The 17,111-nt window shown below is 47.0% G+C and overlaps 1 protein-coding gene across 5 annotated transcripts in view; it reads left to right on the top strand.

The window, feature by feature from the left end:
* Positions 1-17,111, top strand: part of ACOT7 (acyl-CoA thioesterase 7) — a 343,430-nt gene that overhangs the window by 64,747 nt on the left and 261,572 nt on the right. For all 5 annotated transcript variants that reach the window (XM_077458310.1, XM_077458311.1, XM_077458309.1 and 2 more), the window contains one exon: positions 510-666. In XM_077458310.1, the coding sequence (XP_077314436.1) occupies positions 510-666 (157 nt within the window). The remainder of the gene's footprint in view (positions 1-509; positions 667-17,111) is intronic.

The following is a 17,111-nucleotide window of genomic DNA, read 5'->3' as shown; positions in this document are numbered from 1 at the left end:
TTCTCCTTCTCCTTCTCCTTCTCCTTCTCCTTCTCCTTCTCCTTCTCCTTCTCCTTCTCCTTCTCCTTCTGTCTTCTCCTTCTCCTTCTCCTTCTCCTTCTCCTTCTCCTTCTCCTTCTCCTTCTCCTTCTCCTTCTCCTTCTCCTTCTCCTTCTCCTTCTCCTTCTCCTTCTCCTTCTCCTTCTCCTTCTCCTTCTCCTTCTCCTTCTGTCTTCTTCTTCTTCTTCTCCTTCTCCTTCTGTCTTCTTCTTCTGTCTTCTTCTTCTCCTTCTGTCTTCTTCTTCTCCTTCTCCTTCTCCTTCTGTCTTCTTCTTCTTCTTCTCCTTCTGTCTTCTGTCTTTCTTCTTTCTCCTCCTCCTCCTCCTCCTCCTCATTCAGTAATACAAGCTGAGCTGTGATTGGACGTATGGAGTCATTGCACTTTTCCAGTCCTTATTGCTAGTTCTGCTTTTATTGTTGTAATAATAATATTTTTTTCCGTCTGACCTTTTTTCTCCATTCTCTTCTAGGAGAAATGCGTGGCGGCGTTGGCCCGTGTGGAGCGCACAGACTTCCTGTCGCCCATGTGTATCGGAGAAGTGGGTCACGTCAGTGCGGAAATCACCTACACGTCAAAGCACTCGGTGGAGGTGCAGGTGAACGTCCTGGCCGAAAACATCCTGACAGGTGAGTGCAGAGCATGCCGGCCAGAGCTGAGAGCCTGCTGACCGTCCGAGCAGCACCCACCCCATCCTGGGACTCAATCCAGCGATGTTGCACAGGAGCGTTGGCTGTCCAGGACTCTCCCCCTCTCCCCTCCTGATTAGCCAAGATGTAGCAGCCGGGGGGTGCCATTGGTGCCATTGCTGCTGTCAATCAAAGTCAGTAAGCCAATGAGGAGAGAGAGGGGGCGGGGCCGAGCGACGGCTCCATGTCTACATTGACACACAGAGCAGCGCCTCGGCTTGGGTGCCCCATAGCACGCTCCTTGCTGTGGTGGTCACTCGGGAGGCGGGGGGGCCAGAGTTGCAATGGGGGCTCAACGTCGTGTCCTGCCCGGCAGAAGTAAACAATGCTGGGGATTCGGCTGGAAAGCCCGATAGAGGGTTTGTGTTTGTTTTTGTTTTTTTATCTCAGCCTTTCCAGCCTGGAGGAGAGATATGAGGTCTTGTGGACCCCACATCTCTGCATAAAAAGGACCTGTCTTGCACTATTCCTATTACAAGGGTTGTTTATATTCCTTGTAATAGGACTAAAAGTGATCAAAAAAATTTTTTGAAGAGAAAGTGTAAAAAAGAAAAGTAAAAAAAATAAAAAAAAAAAAAAAAAAAAAAATTGAAAGCGCCCCCTGTCCCCGCGTGCTCGCGCACAGAAGCGAACACATACATAAGTCGCGCCCACAATTCACACATGTGAGGTATCGCCGCATGCGTCAGAACAAGAGGAATAATTCTATCGCTAGACCTCTTCTGTGACACTAAAGTGGTAACCTGTAAACATTTTTTAAAGCCATGCCTATGGAGATTTTTACATACCGAAGTTTAGCACCATAAAAAATAAAAATAAAATGCATCTGAAAAAGCACGAATACTGTGTAACATAAAAAGTTGCAACGACTGCCATTTTACTCCCCAGGGTCTCTGCTAAAAAAAACATTTCTAATGTTGGGGGGGGTCTGAGTATTTTTCTAGAAAAAAAAATTATGATTTTTTTTTTTTTTTGTGCCAGAATTGGCTCAGATAGGAAGTGGTTAGGGCCCCTTGCACAGACATGGTGGGCTCCATCATGTGGATCAGCCAGCTCAGTGGGGAGGAATCTCTGGTAATCCCTGATGAGCAAGCGGATGGCAGGTTTGTGTCCGCTCCACTGTGCAGACACAGCCCGCCGTTCTCTATGGGGCGGTCGGCTGGAAATGGACTGTCTGTCCATTTCCATCTGACTGTCATCTGATCCACCAGACGGATGGGGAGAACCGCAGCATAAGTGAGACGGCCTCATATGACATTATCCCAGAACAAGAGCGCCACCTTGCGCCCATCATATTACAATACGGCGGAGGGGAGGTGGTTAATTGTCAGGTTTCTTCAAATTACCTCATCATTTAGATCAAAGCTGATTACTTTTCTCTGCAGATGAATGAAGACACTCCCAGAAGGGTTGAGGGCTGTGCTCTAGAAGAAGGGTTGAGGGCTGTGCTCTAGAAGAAGGGTTGAGGGCTGTGCTCTATAAGAAGGGTTGAGGGCTGTGCTCTAGAAGAAGGGTTGAGGGCGGTGCTCTAGAAGAAGAAGGGTTGAGGGCGGTGCTCTAGAAGAAGGGTTGAGGGCGGTGCTCTAGAAGAAGGGTCGAGGGCTGTGCTCTAGAAGAAGGGTTGAGGGCTGTGCTCTAGAAGAAGGGTTGAGGGCTGTGCTCTAGAAGAAGGGTTGAGGGCGGTGCTCTAGAAGAAGAAGGGTTGAGGGCTGTGCTCTAGAAGAAGGGTTGAGGGCGGTGCTCTAGAAGAAGAAGGGTTGAGGGCGGTGCTCTAGAAGAAGAAGGGTTGAGGGCGGTGCTCTAGAAGAAGAAGAAGGGGTGAGGGCTGTGCTCTAGAAGAAGAAGAAGGGGTGAGGGCTGTGCTCTATAAGAAGAAGGGGTGAGGGCTGTGCTCTATAAGAAGAAGGGGTGAGGGCTGTGCTCTATAAGAAGAAGGGGTGAGGGCTGTGCTCTATAAGAAGAAGGGGTGAGGGCTGTGCTCTAGAAGAAGAAGGGGTGAGGGCTGTGCTCTAGAAGAAGAAGGGGTGAGGTCTGTGCTCTAATAGTAGAAGAAGGGGTGAGGGCTGGGCTCTAGAAGAAGGGTTGAGGGCTGGGCTCTAGAAGAAGGGTTGAGGGCTGGGCTCTAGAAGAAGGGTTGAGGGCTGGGCTCTAGAAGAAGGGTTGAGGGCGGTGCTCTAGAAGAAGGGTTGAGGGCGGTGCTCTAGAAGAAGGGTTGAGGGCGGTGCTCTAGAAGAAGGGTTGAGGGCGGTGCTCTAGAAGAAGGGTTGAGGGCGGTGCTCTAGAAGAAGGGTTGAGGGCGGTGCTCTAGAAGAAGGGTTGAGGGCGGTGCTCTAGGAGAAGGGTTGAGGGCTGTGCTCTGGAAGAAGGGGTGAGGGCTGTGCTCTAGAAGAAGGGTTGAGGGCGGTGCTCTAGAAGAAGGGTTGAGGGCGGTGCTCTAGAAGAAGGGTTGAGGGCGGTGCTCTAGAAGAAGGGTTGAGGGCGGTGCTCTAGAAGAAGGGTTGAGGGCGGTGCTCTAGAAGAAGGGTTGAGGGCGGTGCTCTAGAAGAAGGGTTGAGGGCGGTGCTCTAGGAGAAGGGTTGAGGGCTGTGCTCTGGAAGAAGGGGTGAGGGCTGTGCTCTGAAAGAAGGGTTGGGGTTGTGGTGGGGAATGGTCTCCTCCTCCTGGAGAAGTTGCATTTTCTGGCATATTTTTTAAATACTTTTTTTGTTTTTCGGTACTTTTACTTTAAGTAGAGGACAGGGTCTCTTAAGACATTTTATAATTTCAGTGTTGGGAAAGCTTCTTGCTGAGAACTAAAATCCAATGAACTGGCCTTTGTGGCCCCATAATGATGCCGGTTCACCCCCTCTAATGACAATCCTTAGAAGCGAAGCCACAGAGCGCCGGCCAGCGATTTTTTTTTAAATTTATTTTTCCTCTCCTCCCCCCCTCCCGCTTTCCTCCCGAGTTTTATATTCCGATGAGGACAAGCCGTGCCGCTGCGCTAAATTGTCTGTCTCTGCCGCGCTGCGCACATTTATGGTCTGTATTGCGCGCCTCTGAATCTCCCAGCGGGGAGCAGCGCCGATAAAACATTGATCTTTGCCCGGACGCCGCCGCGCATAAAAACATGGAATCTGCAGAAGCGTCTCCATAGTAAATGACACGCTGAGCGCTAAAGTGACTCTTCAGTCCCACCGAACCGTATATTATAGCAGGAGAGACTCAGAACATCTTATTATTTCCTCTGCTGGAGATAAATTTGTAGACCGACTTCACCCCGTACCGGCGGTGGTGAACCCAGAGTCATCCAATCATTCCATCGATAGAAGTCAAATGACATTTACACTTCAGAATTAAAGGAGTTGTAAAGGCAGAAGGTGCATTAAAATAAAAAGCCTTCTGTGTGTAGCAGCACCCCCCTAATTACTTACCTGAGCCCCTTCTCTGTCCAGCGATGTCCATGCATCTCTAAGCTGTCCGGGACATTCCTCCTGATTTTGGCTGAGAGACCGCAGCAGCGCTTTGGCTCCCGCGGCTGTCAGTTAAAGTCAATCAGCCAATCGGGGAGAAAAAAAAAAAAAAAAAAGCCTTTACAATCACTTTAATGACTTTTGCACCGAGCCTCCTTTTGAGATTTGGTGTTTAGAAGTTAAAATCAGTTTTTATTTTTTTTCTAAAAAAAAAAAAAAAAAAAAAAAAAAAAAAAATATATATATATATATATATATATATTAATATATATATATTAATATATATATATTAATATATATATTCTATATAAAAAATATTTCTTTCAGACACCCTAGAAAATAAAATGGTGTTCCTTGCAATACTTTCTGTGACACCGTATTTGCGCCGCAGTCTCAGAAGTGCAAATTTTTGGGCTAAAAATACACTTTTTTTGATAAAAAAAAAAAAAAAAAAGACAACAGTAAACTTAGCCTTTTTTTTTTTTTTTTCTTTTTATATTGTGAAAAATCATGTTACACTGAGTAAATTGATACCCAACAAGTCGCGCATCAGAATTTTTTCTTTCTTATTTTTTCTCTTATTTATTTTACTTGATTTTTTATTTTTACACTGTCTTTTAAAAAAAAAAAAAAAAAAAAAATTGGGTCACTTTTTTATTCCCATTACAAGAAGGAAAGAAAACATGACAGGACCTCATTAATGTGAGATCTTGGGTGTCAAAAAGACCTCACATTTCATATTTACACCAAAATTTTATAAAAAAAAAAAAAAAAAAAAAAAAAAGGATTTTATTTGAATTTTTTTTTTTTTCCCCTTTTTAAAACCATTGGGTCGTTGCTTCCGTCATCCAATCGTATGGCACTGAGTGAGGGGCCATCTTACTCCCCATGCGCCTCCATGTCTCAGAGGGGAGAGGGCCCGAACGGCTCTGGTAAGCGACGGAGACCACCAGGGGGCAGCAGGAGGTACCTCTTCCGCCGCTGATAAAAGTGATTTTGCGGCAAATCTGCAGCAGAGACCACTTTTTTTGTGAAAGCGGACTGCCCGTTGTTTAAAAAGATACCAGTGTTATGGTAGCTATCTGCTGCCATAACAAAGGTATTTAGCGTCCTAACAGCCAACGTACAATGACAGTGGGTGGTGACATGTAGTTAGAGTAGCTCCACTTTTGTTTGAAAACAGCACATCAACTGATTTGGCTCCTTGTGTCGCTTTTTCACACTCCAGCCCTGCTGTGCAGGGAGGGGCTGCAAGAAGCGTTACCAGGACACCTTCAAGTACTTATATATTTGATGTAATAACTGGTGCCTTTTATATTTACAAGCAGTCTAATAAAATGGTCTCTGTTTCTGGCGAGCCGGCCTGTTTCCAGCAAGCCTCCCGCCAGCTCGGGGACCATTGCACACCTCCGGGACAGAGAACCGTCGTGCTGGAGGATAATGGGTAGATGAAGCTCTTAGAATGATGGATGGTCGGAGTTGCGCAGCGACTGTGCCGTGAGGCTCTGTACTTGTCTTGGCATTTTCTCAATCCCTCATCGTTTCCTCCACGCCGGCCCGGCTCTCCTCCGTCTGTTGGGATTTGGTGTCTCTCTCTTTTGTTCAGTTATATTTTTTATCTCGCTTGACATACTTCCTTGCATTGCCCCACTTTCCTCTGTATCACCTCTCCTCCTTTTGTTCATCGATTTCCTTTGTGTGTTTACCATTTCTGTCCACGATGGTGTATGAGGGAGGGATGGAGGCAGCATCCTTCAGTGGATTCATAGACTGCTCTGGTGCAGCGTAAGGTCAACCAGTCCTCCTGATGATGATGGTTCCAAACGTCTCCATTGGCTTCTTCTTGGCAATCTTTGTAGCCCCCAACAACTTTCTCTGGTCTCTTCCCCTGACTTGACTTATTACTGTGTCCAACAATAATGTGGGGTCAATGGGACCAACCAGTGAGAGCTGCCGGGGGGGGGGGGGCTACTGAGAGCAGTGTTCCTAGAAGTGTTGGTTTCCCAGTGACTTTGGTTCCTGTGATGGAACCGCATTGAGTAGTGCTAGTGCAGTATCTATCTTCTCCTCTTCACAGGTGTGTGTGCTTTGCTGAAGAGGTTTATTATGACAGGATGGAAGGTTAACAAGGCCTCCTGGTGATTATAGTTCAGGTTCCTTAATCCAGTGTCTCCATAGGCTTCCATATCTTCTCTTTCTCTGTGAGACTGTCTTTGTGGCTCCCAACACCTCTCTTTGGTTCCCTCGTCTGACCTTGCTTATTACTGTGCCCTACAATAATGTGGGGTCAATGGGAGGAACTGGTGGGATAATGTGGGGTCAACAGGAGGAACCGGTGAGATGTGTGGTTAACGGGACGAACCGGTGAGATAATGTGGGGCCGATGGGACGAACCGGTGAGATAATGTGGGGCCGACGGGACGAACTGGTGAGATAATGTGGGGCCGACGGGACGAACCGGTGAGATAATGTGGGGCCGACGGGACGAACCGGTGAGATAATGTGGGGCCGACGGGACGAACCGGTGAGATAATGTGGGGCCGACGGGATGAACCGGTGAGATAATGTGGGGCCGACGGGACGAACCGGTGAGATAATGTGGGGCCGACGGGACGAACCGGTGAGATAATGTGGGCCGACGGGACGAACCGGTGAGATAATGTGGGGCCAATGGGACGAACCGGTGAGATAATGTGGGGCCGACGGGACGAACCGGTGAGATAATGTGGGGCCGACGGGACGAACCGGTGAGATAATGTGGGGCCGACGGGACGAACCGGTGAGATAATGTGGGGCCAACGGGACGAACCGGTGAGATAATGTGGGGCCAACGGGACGAACCGGTGAGATAATGTGGGGCCAACGGGACGAACCGGTGAGATAATGTGGGGCCAACGGGACGAACCGGTGAGATAATGTGGGGCCAACGGGACGAACCGGTGAGATAATGTGGGGCCAACGGGACGAACCGGTGAGATAATGTGGGGCCAACGGGACGAACCGGTGAGAGCTGTGGGACCACCAGAATCAGCATTCCCAGAAGTGTTGGTTTCCCAGTTGACTTTGGCTCCTGCAACAGAACAGCTTTGAGTGGTTCCAGAGAGGTAAATTCTTTGTCTCTTTACAGGTGTGTGCTTTGCCGAATGAGGTTTACTGTATAGTACCATCAATGGGGACTCTAATTGTCCATGGGGGGCTTGCACAAAGTATTGCCTCAGAAGGAGGATGCAAAGCATACAGCAAACAGGCCTCTTTTCCACAAGGAAAGCGGTGCCGTCACATGGGAGGTTGTTGTTTTTTTTGTTAAGAATGTGAATGGTATCGGAATTGGCAATGATGAGAAATAATATATAGTAAGAGTCTAGGGAGTACCGTCATCTGAATGGCCGCTATTCTACCCATCCAGGAAAGATCATCTCTGTTCAGTGGAGTTATGGGGGGGGGGGGGTGGTATATAGTTAACCTCAAACAATGAGGGAATGTCCTGAGTTTAACTCCAAGATAAATGACTGCTTGTGTGCACCATTTAAAGGGAAAAAGACTGCTGTACCGCATCCCTTCCCGAGTCAGGATTTTGGTGATATTTGAATACCCCTGGGGTTTTTATTTTTGCTAATCAACCTAAAAAAAAAACCCCGACATTTTTGGGGGAAAAAAAAACTTTCCTTCGTTTCTATAAAATGTTGTTTTCTCCTTCACTGACGGGCACTGATGAGTTGGCACTGATATGTATAATTGATGTGCACTAATCTGTTGAATTGATAGACACTGATAGGCGGCACTGAGTTGGCATTGATGAGGAGGCACTCGTATGTAGAACTGATGGGCAGCACTGATCTGATGGGCACTGACAGGTGGCACTGATGGGCAATAAATGGCACTGATGGGCAGCACTGATGAGGTACTGACAGGTGTTACTGATGGGCACTGATTGACACCTTGAGGGTCACTGGCAGACATTCCTGATTGGGCACTGACTGACAGCTGATGTCAGATTATCAGCAGAGACCCCCTCCTCTGATAGGGAGAGCCGCTGATCGTCTCTCTCTGTCAGCGCAAACTGAGGAAAGCCATTTACCACCACGTTCTGGTTCACGCTGCGATTGGTCACAGTTGATCACGTGGTAAGGAGCCTTCGTCAGAGGCTCCATACTATGATCGGAGATTCGGTGTGTCAGTGTGATAACATGCCTGGCGCGCGCCGGCCTGTTATCCTGCTGGACGTCATATGACGCCCAGCCAGGATAACTGAACCACCGCCTTGCCGTCATGCTGCTATAGGCCGGGCAGGGAAGTGGATAAACTGCCCCTACATAGGCAGAGAAGGGACACCCCCGCCCCCCCCCCCCCCCCTTCACACAGGACAGAGCTGAGGCTGTCAAGCAGTCTGTGTGCTGTAGCTCCCTCCCCTGTCACCATTTTTCTCTTGGTGTCAGCAAAACTTGTCAGAAGTGTCTCGTGCAGATAGCAGAGGAAGGTGGTAACAGAGAGAAATGACACTCAGTGCTCTGGACTGAGACAAGTACCCACTATAGAGGGATATGTTTTGTTCAGCTTTCAAGTCTGAGGTTTACATGAACCAATCTATAGAATGGCAGATGTCTATACATTGTATGAATTTTTCTTTCATGCCCGGACCAAAACTGGTTCCAGAAAACGCAGAGCGGTCGGATTCATTCAGACCTCATGTGGAAGCCGCCATAGATGCACGCGGATTTTCTAACCTGATAATTGGATTATATTATTTGACTGTTTTGAGATGAAAATAATGTTTATTGGAATCCTTCTGTTCATAACGGTGGTGGGAGATCAGTCTGCAGTCTGCGCATCGGCACCTTTTCACTATGAATAGCCTAACTTTAGAACTCTTCTAATAATTTGCTGGCGAGGCAGCGGTAACCATGGCAACCCTTCTTCTCCCCCCTCCCTTTTTTTCACATTCGCGCTCCCTAGCTGGAAGTGTGATAATGATTGCTCAACATCCAAACAAGTTTGATTTCCCAGCTTTATAATCACATTTATTCTTTTGTTCGAAGACCCCTCGGCTGGCCTCCATTGGGGGGGGGGGGGTTAAAATTTTCCTCCAGTGGAGCCCACCCCCCGCGCGGCTCGTACCACTCACCCCGAGTTTTTTTAAGTTTTCACATGTTTTATTTAAAGCCGCGCTCAAATTAGCTTCTTTAGATTTTGTTTTCTTTGCCGCCTAGGTTGGCGTGGGCGGACTAGGCTGAACGTTGGAGAGCGCGTGGCACACTTTGCGGTCTGTTGTTTTACCTGGAGGAGGAAAAAAATAAACTTTTAATTTAAGAACGCAGAAATATCTTTTTCCAGAGAATGAGATTTCATTTTTGTCTTACATTTGCAAAGGGGCAAGGCTGTATTGGTGCCATGTTCTCTCCCAAGGTGCAAGAGAGCTGGAACTCTGTGCATATCTATGGATGGCCCATACTCCCCTGGTTGGCTGGAAGCTGCCATATGTACGGACCATCTATAGAAATGAATGGGGCAGTGGCTCACGTGTGCATTAGAAAGAGGACCCAACTGGGACATTTTTGCTTGTGGAATTTTTTTTCATGAGCTTGATCTCACTAGGACCTGTGGGGGGGGGGGATTTACCTAAAGGACAACTTCATGGAGAATGAAGTTGTCCTTTAAGCATTGTGGGGGGTCCAGAAACAAAGTCGCATGCTCCTCCATACTAGGAAGTTTGGGTATCGTGTGGTGTAAACCAGGTGATGTGGAAACAGATACAAGATCCAGAGAATCACTTCTAATCCCATGGATGGCCCATACCCCCTGGTTGGCTGAAGGCTGCCATTTGTACAGACCATCTAAGGCAGTGGTCATCAACCCCGCCCTCAGGGCCACTAACAGGCCAGGTTTTATGTATTACCTTGGGGAAGATGCAGACTAGAATACTGCAATCACTGAGCAGCAAATGATATCACCTGTGATGTATTTTGGTTATCTTGCAACCTGGCCTGTTAGTGGGCCCTGAGGACAGGGGTTGATGACCACTGATCTAAGGGACTGAATGGGGCAGTGGCACATGTATGCACTAGCAAGAGGAACCCAGCCAGGATGTTTTGCTTGCACAAGGTAAATTATTTTACCAGGCTGATCTCACTGGGAGGGTTACGTAAAAGAACAGCTTCATGAAAAATGAAGTTGTCCTTTAAGCATTGTTTAGACCAAGAGAGAAGTCACAAGGTTGGAACTTGCCATATCTGGGGACCATCCATAGGAATGAACGGTGCAGTGGCCCACGTGTACTAGAAAGAGGCGTCCGTTGGGATGTTTTCTTGGAAAATGTAACTCATTTTACCAGGTTGACCTCGCTGGGAGATTCTTTAAAGGACAACTTCATGAGTCCTTTTCAAGGGTGCGAATGAGCTCTAGCCCCATGCATATCTATGGATGGTCCATACACCCCTGGTTGGCTGGAGGCTGCTATAAGCATGGTCCATCCATGAGAATGAATGGGGCAGTGACTCGTGTTTGTAGTAGAAAAAGGACCCATCTGGGACACTTTGCTTGTACAAGGTAATTACGAGGCTGATCTCACTAGGGGTTGGGGGGGGGGGGTTCACTAATAGTAATGTTGTCCTTGTAAGCATTGTGTGGGTCAATCGAGAAAGTCATATGCTCTTCCAGCTAGGAAGTTCAGGATCTCTTGTGGGGCTCTTGTGTGGACAAGGTGGTGTGGAAGCAGGTACAAGAAGCTGAGAATTAGTTCTTATCCTATGGATGGTCCATATTCTGCTGGATGGTTGAAGCCTACCATATGTAAGGACCATCCACGGGAGTGAATGGAGCAGTAGCCCACATATGCACTAGAAAGAGGACCCAGGCAAGACATTTTGCTAGCAGAAAGTCGCTTATTTTACCAGGTTGATCTCACTGGGTGGCACAGTGGTGGGGCGGCACAGTGGTGTAGTGGTTAGCACTCTCACCTAGCAGTAAAAAGGTTTGCTGGTTCGAATCCCAACCACGACACTACCTGCCTGGAGTTTGCATGTTCTTCCTGTGCCTGCGTGGGTTTCCTCCGGGTACTCTGGTTTCCTCCCACACTCCAAAGGCATGCAGGTAGGTTAATTGGCTTCTGTCCACAAAAAAATAAAAAAAATTGGCCCTAGTATATGAATGGGGACTTTGGATTGTGGGCTACTTAAGGGTAAGGACCAATGTGAGTGTGCAATGTACACTGTGGGAGGTTTACACGAAAAACGAAGTTGTCCTTTAAGCTTTGTGGTGCCAAGAAAGAAAGAAAATCGCATGCTCCTTCATATTAGGAAGTATGGGTATTGTTTTATGTAGACAAGGTGATGTGGAAGCAGAAGATCTAGAGAATAACTGCTCATTCTATGAATGGTACATACTCTGCTGGGAGGCTTGAACCTACCATAAGTAAGGACCATCCATGGGAATGAATGGAGCAGTGGCCCACATGCGCACTAAAAAGAGGGCCCAGCCAGGACATTTTGCTTGCAGAAGGTAACTTATTTTACCAGGTTGATCTCATTGGGTGTAAGGAGTCTACTTGGAGGGCAACTTCACAAAGAATGAAGTTGTCCTTTAAGCATTGTGGTGGCCAAGAAAGAAAAAGTCACGTGCTCATCCATGCTAGGAAGTATGGGTATTACGTGGTGTAGACAAAGTGATGTGGAAGCAAATACAAGAATTAGACAATGACTTCTTATCCTATGGATGATCCATACTCTGTTGGACGTTTGGAGGCTGCCATGAGTATGGACCATCCATGGGAATGAATGACGCTGTGGCCCGTGTGTTCACTAGAAGGAGGCCCCAACCGGGACATTTTGCTTGCAGAAGGTAACTTATTTTACCAGGTTGACCTCACAGGGGTTGAGCTGTTGTAACCCATGCATATCTATGTAAATAGAAGGTAAAGAAGAATAAAGGTGTACTTTAAGCATTGTTGGGGCCAAGGAAAGTCATAGACTTGCTCCCCCATACTAGGAAGTACAGGATATCTTGTGGGGCTCTTGTGTAGACAAGGAGTTGTAGAAGCAGTACAAGAAACAGAGAGTGGATGGCCCATACTTGGCTGGAAGTTTGGAGCCTACCGTATGTAATGATCATCCATGGAAATAAATGGCGCAGTGGCCCATGTGTGCACTAGAAAGAAGACCCGGCCTGGACGTTTTTGCTTGCAGAAGGTCACTTATTTTACCAGATTGACCTCACAGGGGTGGGGTGTTCAATTAAAGGGCAACTTCACAAAGAATGAGGTTGCCCTTTAAGCATTGTGGGGGCCAAAAGAAAAAAGTCACATGCTCCTCCATACAAGGAAGTATGGGGTATCTTATGGAGATCTGATGCGGACAGAGTGATGTGGAAGCAGTACAAGAACCACACAATGACTTCTCATCCTATGGATGGTCCATACTTTGCTAGAAGTTTGAAGCCTACCATATGTAAGGATCATCCATGTGAATGAATAGGGCAGTGGACCATGTGTGCACTAGAAAGAGGACCCAGCCAGGATGTTTAGCTTACAGAAGGTCACTTATTTTTACCAGGCTGATGTCACTTGGGTGGGGGATCTTAATGTTCAACTTCACGAACAGTGAAGTTGTCCTTTTAAGCATTGTGGGTGCCAAGAGTAAAAGTCCCATGCTCCTCCATAACTAGAAAGTATGGGGGTATCTTATGGGGATCTGGTGCGCAGAGTGATACGGAAGCAGGTACAAGAACCCGAGATGGTCCATACTCTGCTAGAAGGTTGGAGCCTACCATATGTAAGGATCGCCCATGGGATGGCCCATGCCCATGTGTTCACTAGGAAAAGGGCCCAGGGATGTTTAGCTTGCAGAAGGATCTTAATGGACAACTTCACAAAGAGTGACTTTTATTTTTAAGCATTGTGGGAGCCAAGAGGAAGAAGTCCCATGCTTCTCCATACTAGGAAGTATGGGGGTAGCTTATGGTAATGTGGAAGCAGGTACAAAAATCAGAGAATGATTGTTCATCCTATGGGTGGTCCATACTCTGCCTGGAGGGTTGGGGGCTGCCATAAGTATAGAGACCATCCATGGCAGGTAGAAGAACCAGATAATGATAATGATTGTTCATCCTATGGATGGTCCAGACTCTGCCTGGAGGGTTGGGGGCTGCCATAAGTATAGAGACCATCCATGGCAGGTAGAAGAACCAAGATAATGATTGTTCATCCTATGGATGGTCCATACTCTATACTTATGGCAGCCTCCAACCATCCAGCAGAGTATGGACCATCCATAGGATGAGCAATCATTCTCTGGTTCTTCTACCTGCCATGGATGGTCTCTATACTTATGGCAGCCTCCAACCATCCAGCAGAGACCATCCATGGTAGGTAGAAGAACCAGATAATGATTGTCCATCCTATGGATGGTCCAGACTCTGCTGGAGGGTTGGGGGCTGCCATAAGTATAGAGACCATCCATGGCAGGTAGAAGAACCAGAGAATGATTGTTCATCCTATGGATGGTCCAGACTCTGCTGGAGGGTTGGGGGCTGCCATAAGTATAGAGACCATCCATGGCAGGTAGAAGGACCAGAGAATGATTGTTCATCCAATGGGTGGTCTATACTCTGCTGGATGGTTGGGGGCTGCCATAAGTATAGAGACCATCCATGACAGGTAGAAGAACCAGATAATGATTGTTCATCCTATGGATGGTCCAGACTCTGCTGGAGGGTTGGGGGCTGCCATAAGTATAGAGACCATCCATGGCAGGTAGAAGGACCAGAGAATGATTGATTGTTCATCCTGTGGATGGTCCGTACTCTGCCGGAGGGTTGGGGCTGCCATAAGTATAGAGACCATCCATGGGCAGGTAGAAGAACCAGATAATGATTGTCCATCCTATGAATGGTCCGTACTCTGCTGGATGGTTGGGGGCTGCCATAAGTATAGAGACCATCCATGGCAGGTAGAAGAACCAGATAATGATTGTCCATCCTATGAATGGTCCGTACTCTGCTGGAGGGTTGGGGGCTGCCATAAGTATAGAGACCATCCATGGCAGGTAGAAGAACCAGATAATGATTGTCCATCCTATGGATGGTCCGTACTCTGCTGGATGGTCCATACTCTGCTGGATGGTTGGGGGCTGCCATAAGTATAGAGACCATCCATGGCAGGTAGAAGAACCAGAGAATGATTGTTCATCCTATGGATGGTCCGTACTCTGCTGGATGGTTGGGGGCTGCCATAAGTATAGAGACCATCCATGGCAGGTAGAAGAATCAGATAATGATTGTTCATCCTATGGATGGTCCGTACTCTGCTGGATGGTTGGGGGCTGCCATAAGTATAGAGACCATCCATGGCAGGTAGAAGAACCAGAGAATGATTGTTCATCCTATGGATGGTCCAGACTCTGCCTGGATGGTTGGGGGCTGCCATAAGTATAGAGACCATCCATGGCAGGTACAAGAACCAGAGAATGCCGGCTCTTCATTGGACCGGATACGACACTCCAAATGGGTAAAGAACAGTTTCTTTCACCCAAAGCTGAAATGTAAATATTTCTGCTAAAAACAGACCTGCAGAGACTGTAGTTCCTTTTTTAAATCAGCCGATGGCCACCAGGAAGCCTTTAAGATGCCCACAGATAGCCAGAGGCACGGCCGTCTGACATATGTGGGGTATAGCCAGCGGGTGATATCGCCCGGACGGTGTTTGCCGCCATCCAAGGCCTCGTTCTTCATCTGTTTACTGCGCCGGTAACCTTCACCGGGAGATTTGATGATCTCAGCACACTTCCAGCCAGTGATGGTCACATCTTGATTGTCATTGCCGCCATGAATAATGAATGGCGGGGATCATATCCTCCCATCGCGCGGGACGAGAGAAGATTGCTGTGAAGCTGATTCATCGCTTTTATTTTTTCGCGGAGTATCCGGGGAGAAAACGTCAATGAATGGCGCAGGGTGACCCTTCCAGGCTGAGGGTTGGGATGATCCCCTCCGATATTGAAGCTGAACTTCAGGGGGCGGCCAGCTAAACTCACGGCTGATAACAATGCTTTGCCTGACAAAGGATTTCTAATTCCATTCAGCCAGTCTTCTGATTCGGGGATTCCTGCCAGACAGAAGAGCTGTGTCCTGGAGCTCCCTGAACACTACATAGCAGTTAGGCAATACAACCTGGTCCATGACTCGCTCCAAACTCGCACGATCCCTTCCAAAAGGGTGATAAAAAAAACAAAAAACTTCCAGCATGTAGAGATACAGAACTCTTTGTAAATATCTCACAATCATGTGAACTCTGGTGCCTGTGCAGTTCTTGGCTGTGTTCACACATCGTATTTGACACGGATCTGCCCCTGCTGCAGCCTCTCATCTTGTCACTCGCTGTAAAGTTGCAGGCTGATCCCTGGGGGAGGGGAGACTTAGGAAATGCTTCTTTCTGCTCGCCACAGAATGATGACTTCATCTGAATTTAGGCAAAGTCACTGATGGAGGGGAGACTAAGGAGATGTTTCTTCCTGCCTGCAGCAGACCGATGATATCTCAGATTAGGCAAAGTCCCTGGGGGAGGGGAGACTGAGGAAATACTTCTTACTGTCTGCAGTAGACTGATGACAACACCTGAGGCTAGACAAAGTCACTGGGAATGGGGAGACTGAGGAAATGCTTTCGGCCTGCAGCAGACTGATGACATCTTCGATTAGGCAAAGTCACTGGAGGAGCAGATACTGAGGAAATGCGTCTTCCTGCCTGCATCAGACTGAGGACATCTCGGACTTGGTAAATCACTGGGGGAGGGTAGACTGATGACCTCATCTAAGCCTAGGCAAAATCACCGGGAAAGGGGAGACTGAGGAAATGCTTCCTGCTGCAGAATAATGACATTATCTGTAGCTAGACAGAGTCACTGGAGGAGGGGAGACTGAGGAAATGCCCCTTCCTGCTTGCAGCAGACTAATGACGTCTCAGCTTTGGCCAAATCGCTGAGTGGAGGTAAACCGGTTTTAAATAAGATATTTTTTAATATTTTTTGGGGGTGACATATCAGAGATTTGTTCTTGCAGACTTGTAAGGTGACTAAAGTTGCTCTACAAATCTTTCGGCGGGCGCGTCCCGTCAATGTACAGAACCGCCATATTTATCCTGCGGCTCCTCGCCTCATCCGATCGTTCTGATTTCTCTGCGGTCCCGCAGCGCTCGCCGAGCTTTGTCTGTATTTTAGTCGTGCTAAATTTGTCCTCCTGGAAGCAGCTGTTTTGATGATTTGAAGTTGCGGTTTCCGTGGCAACCAACCTCTGGGATGAATGATTTCAAAAGTGTGTCTGAGACGTGAAATCGATACGTCTGAATTTCTCCGGATTTTTTTTTTTTTTTTCTGTTAAACTTATTTTGCCTTCATCAGGGATCAGAACTTGTAAGGATTTAGAATTGATCTATTCTTATTTCTGATGCATTGTATTCAAATGAAGCTTTACAATTGTGCAGTTCATAGACTTGGCCACTAGAGGGAGCTCCTATCAGAGGGCTGAAGTCACATTGTGATTTTGCTTGCAGCGATCGATGGTGTTGTGTTTTGGTCTGAGTTAAAGTAGAACTCCGCTTCACATGGGAATGTTCATACACACATATATAAATATATATATATATATATATATATATATTATATATATATATATATATATATATATATATATATATATATATATATATATATATAATTTTTTTTTTTTTTTTAAATATTAAATTTCTGCACCTTTAATGGTTTGCCTGGAATCCAAAGAGCCAGGGAAAGCAAAAATACAACTTTAAAGCTTAAAGTTATAAATCCTGTATTATTATTATTATTATTATTATTAAAATAATAATAATAAAGTGGATGTAAACCCTCCATATACCCAGGTGGTCTCAGGTGATACACAGAGATGAAACAAATCCTCCTACATAAGTTGTACC

This window comes from Lithobates pipiens, unplaced genomic scaffold (assembly GCF_037356315.1).
Source record: "Lithobates pipiens isolate NorthernLeopardFrog02 unplaced genomic scaffold, aLitPip1_a1.2 Scaffold_27, whole genome shotgun sequence".
Classification (NCBI taxonomy): domain Eukaryota; kingdom Metazoa; phylum Chordata; class Amphibia; order Anura; family Ranidae; genus Lithobates; species Lithobates pipiens.
This window is presented reverse-complemented; position numbering and strand designations above follow the sequence as displayed.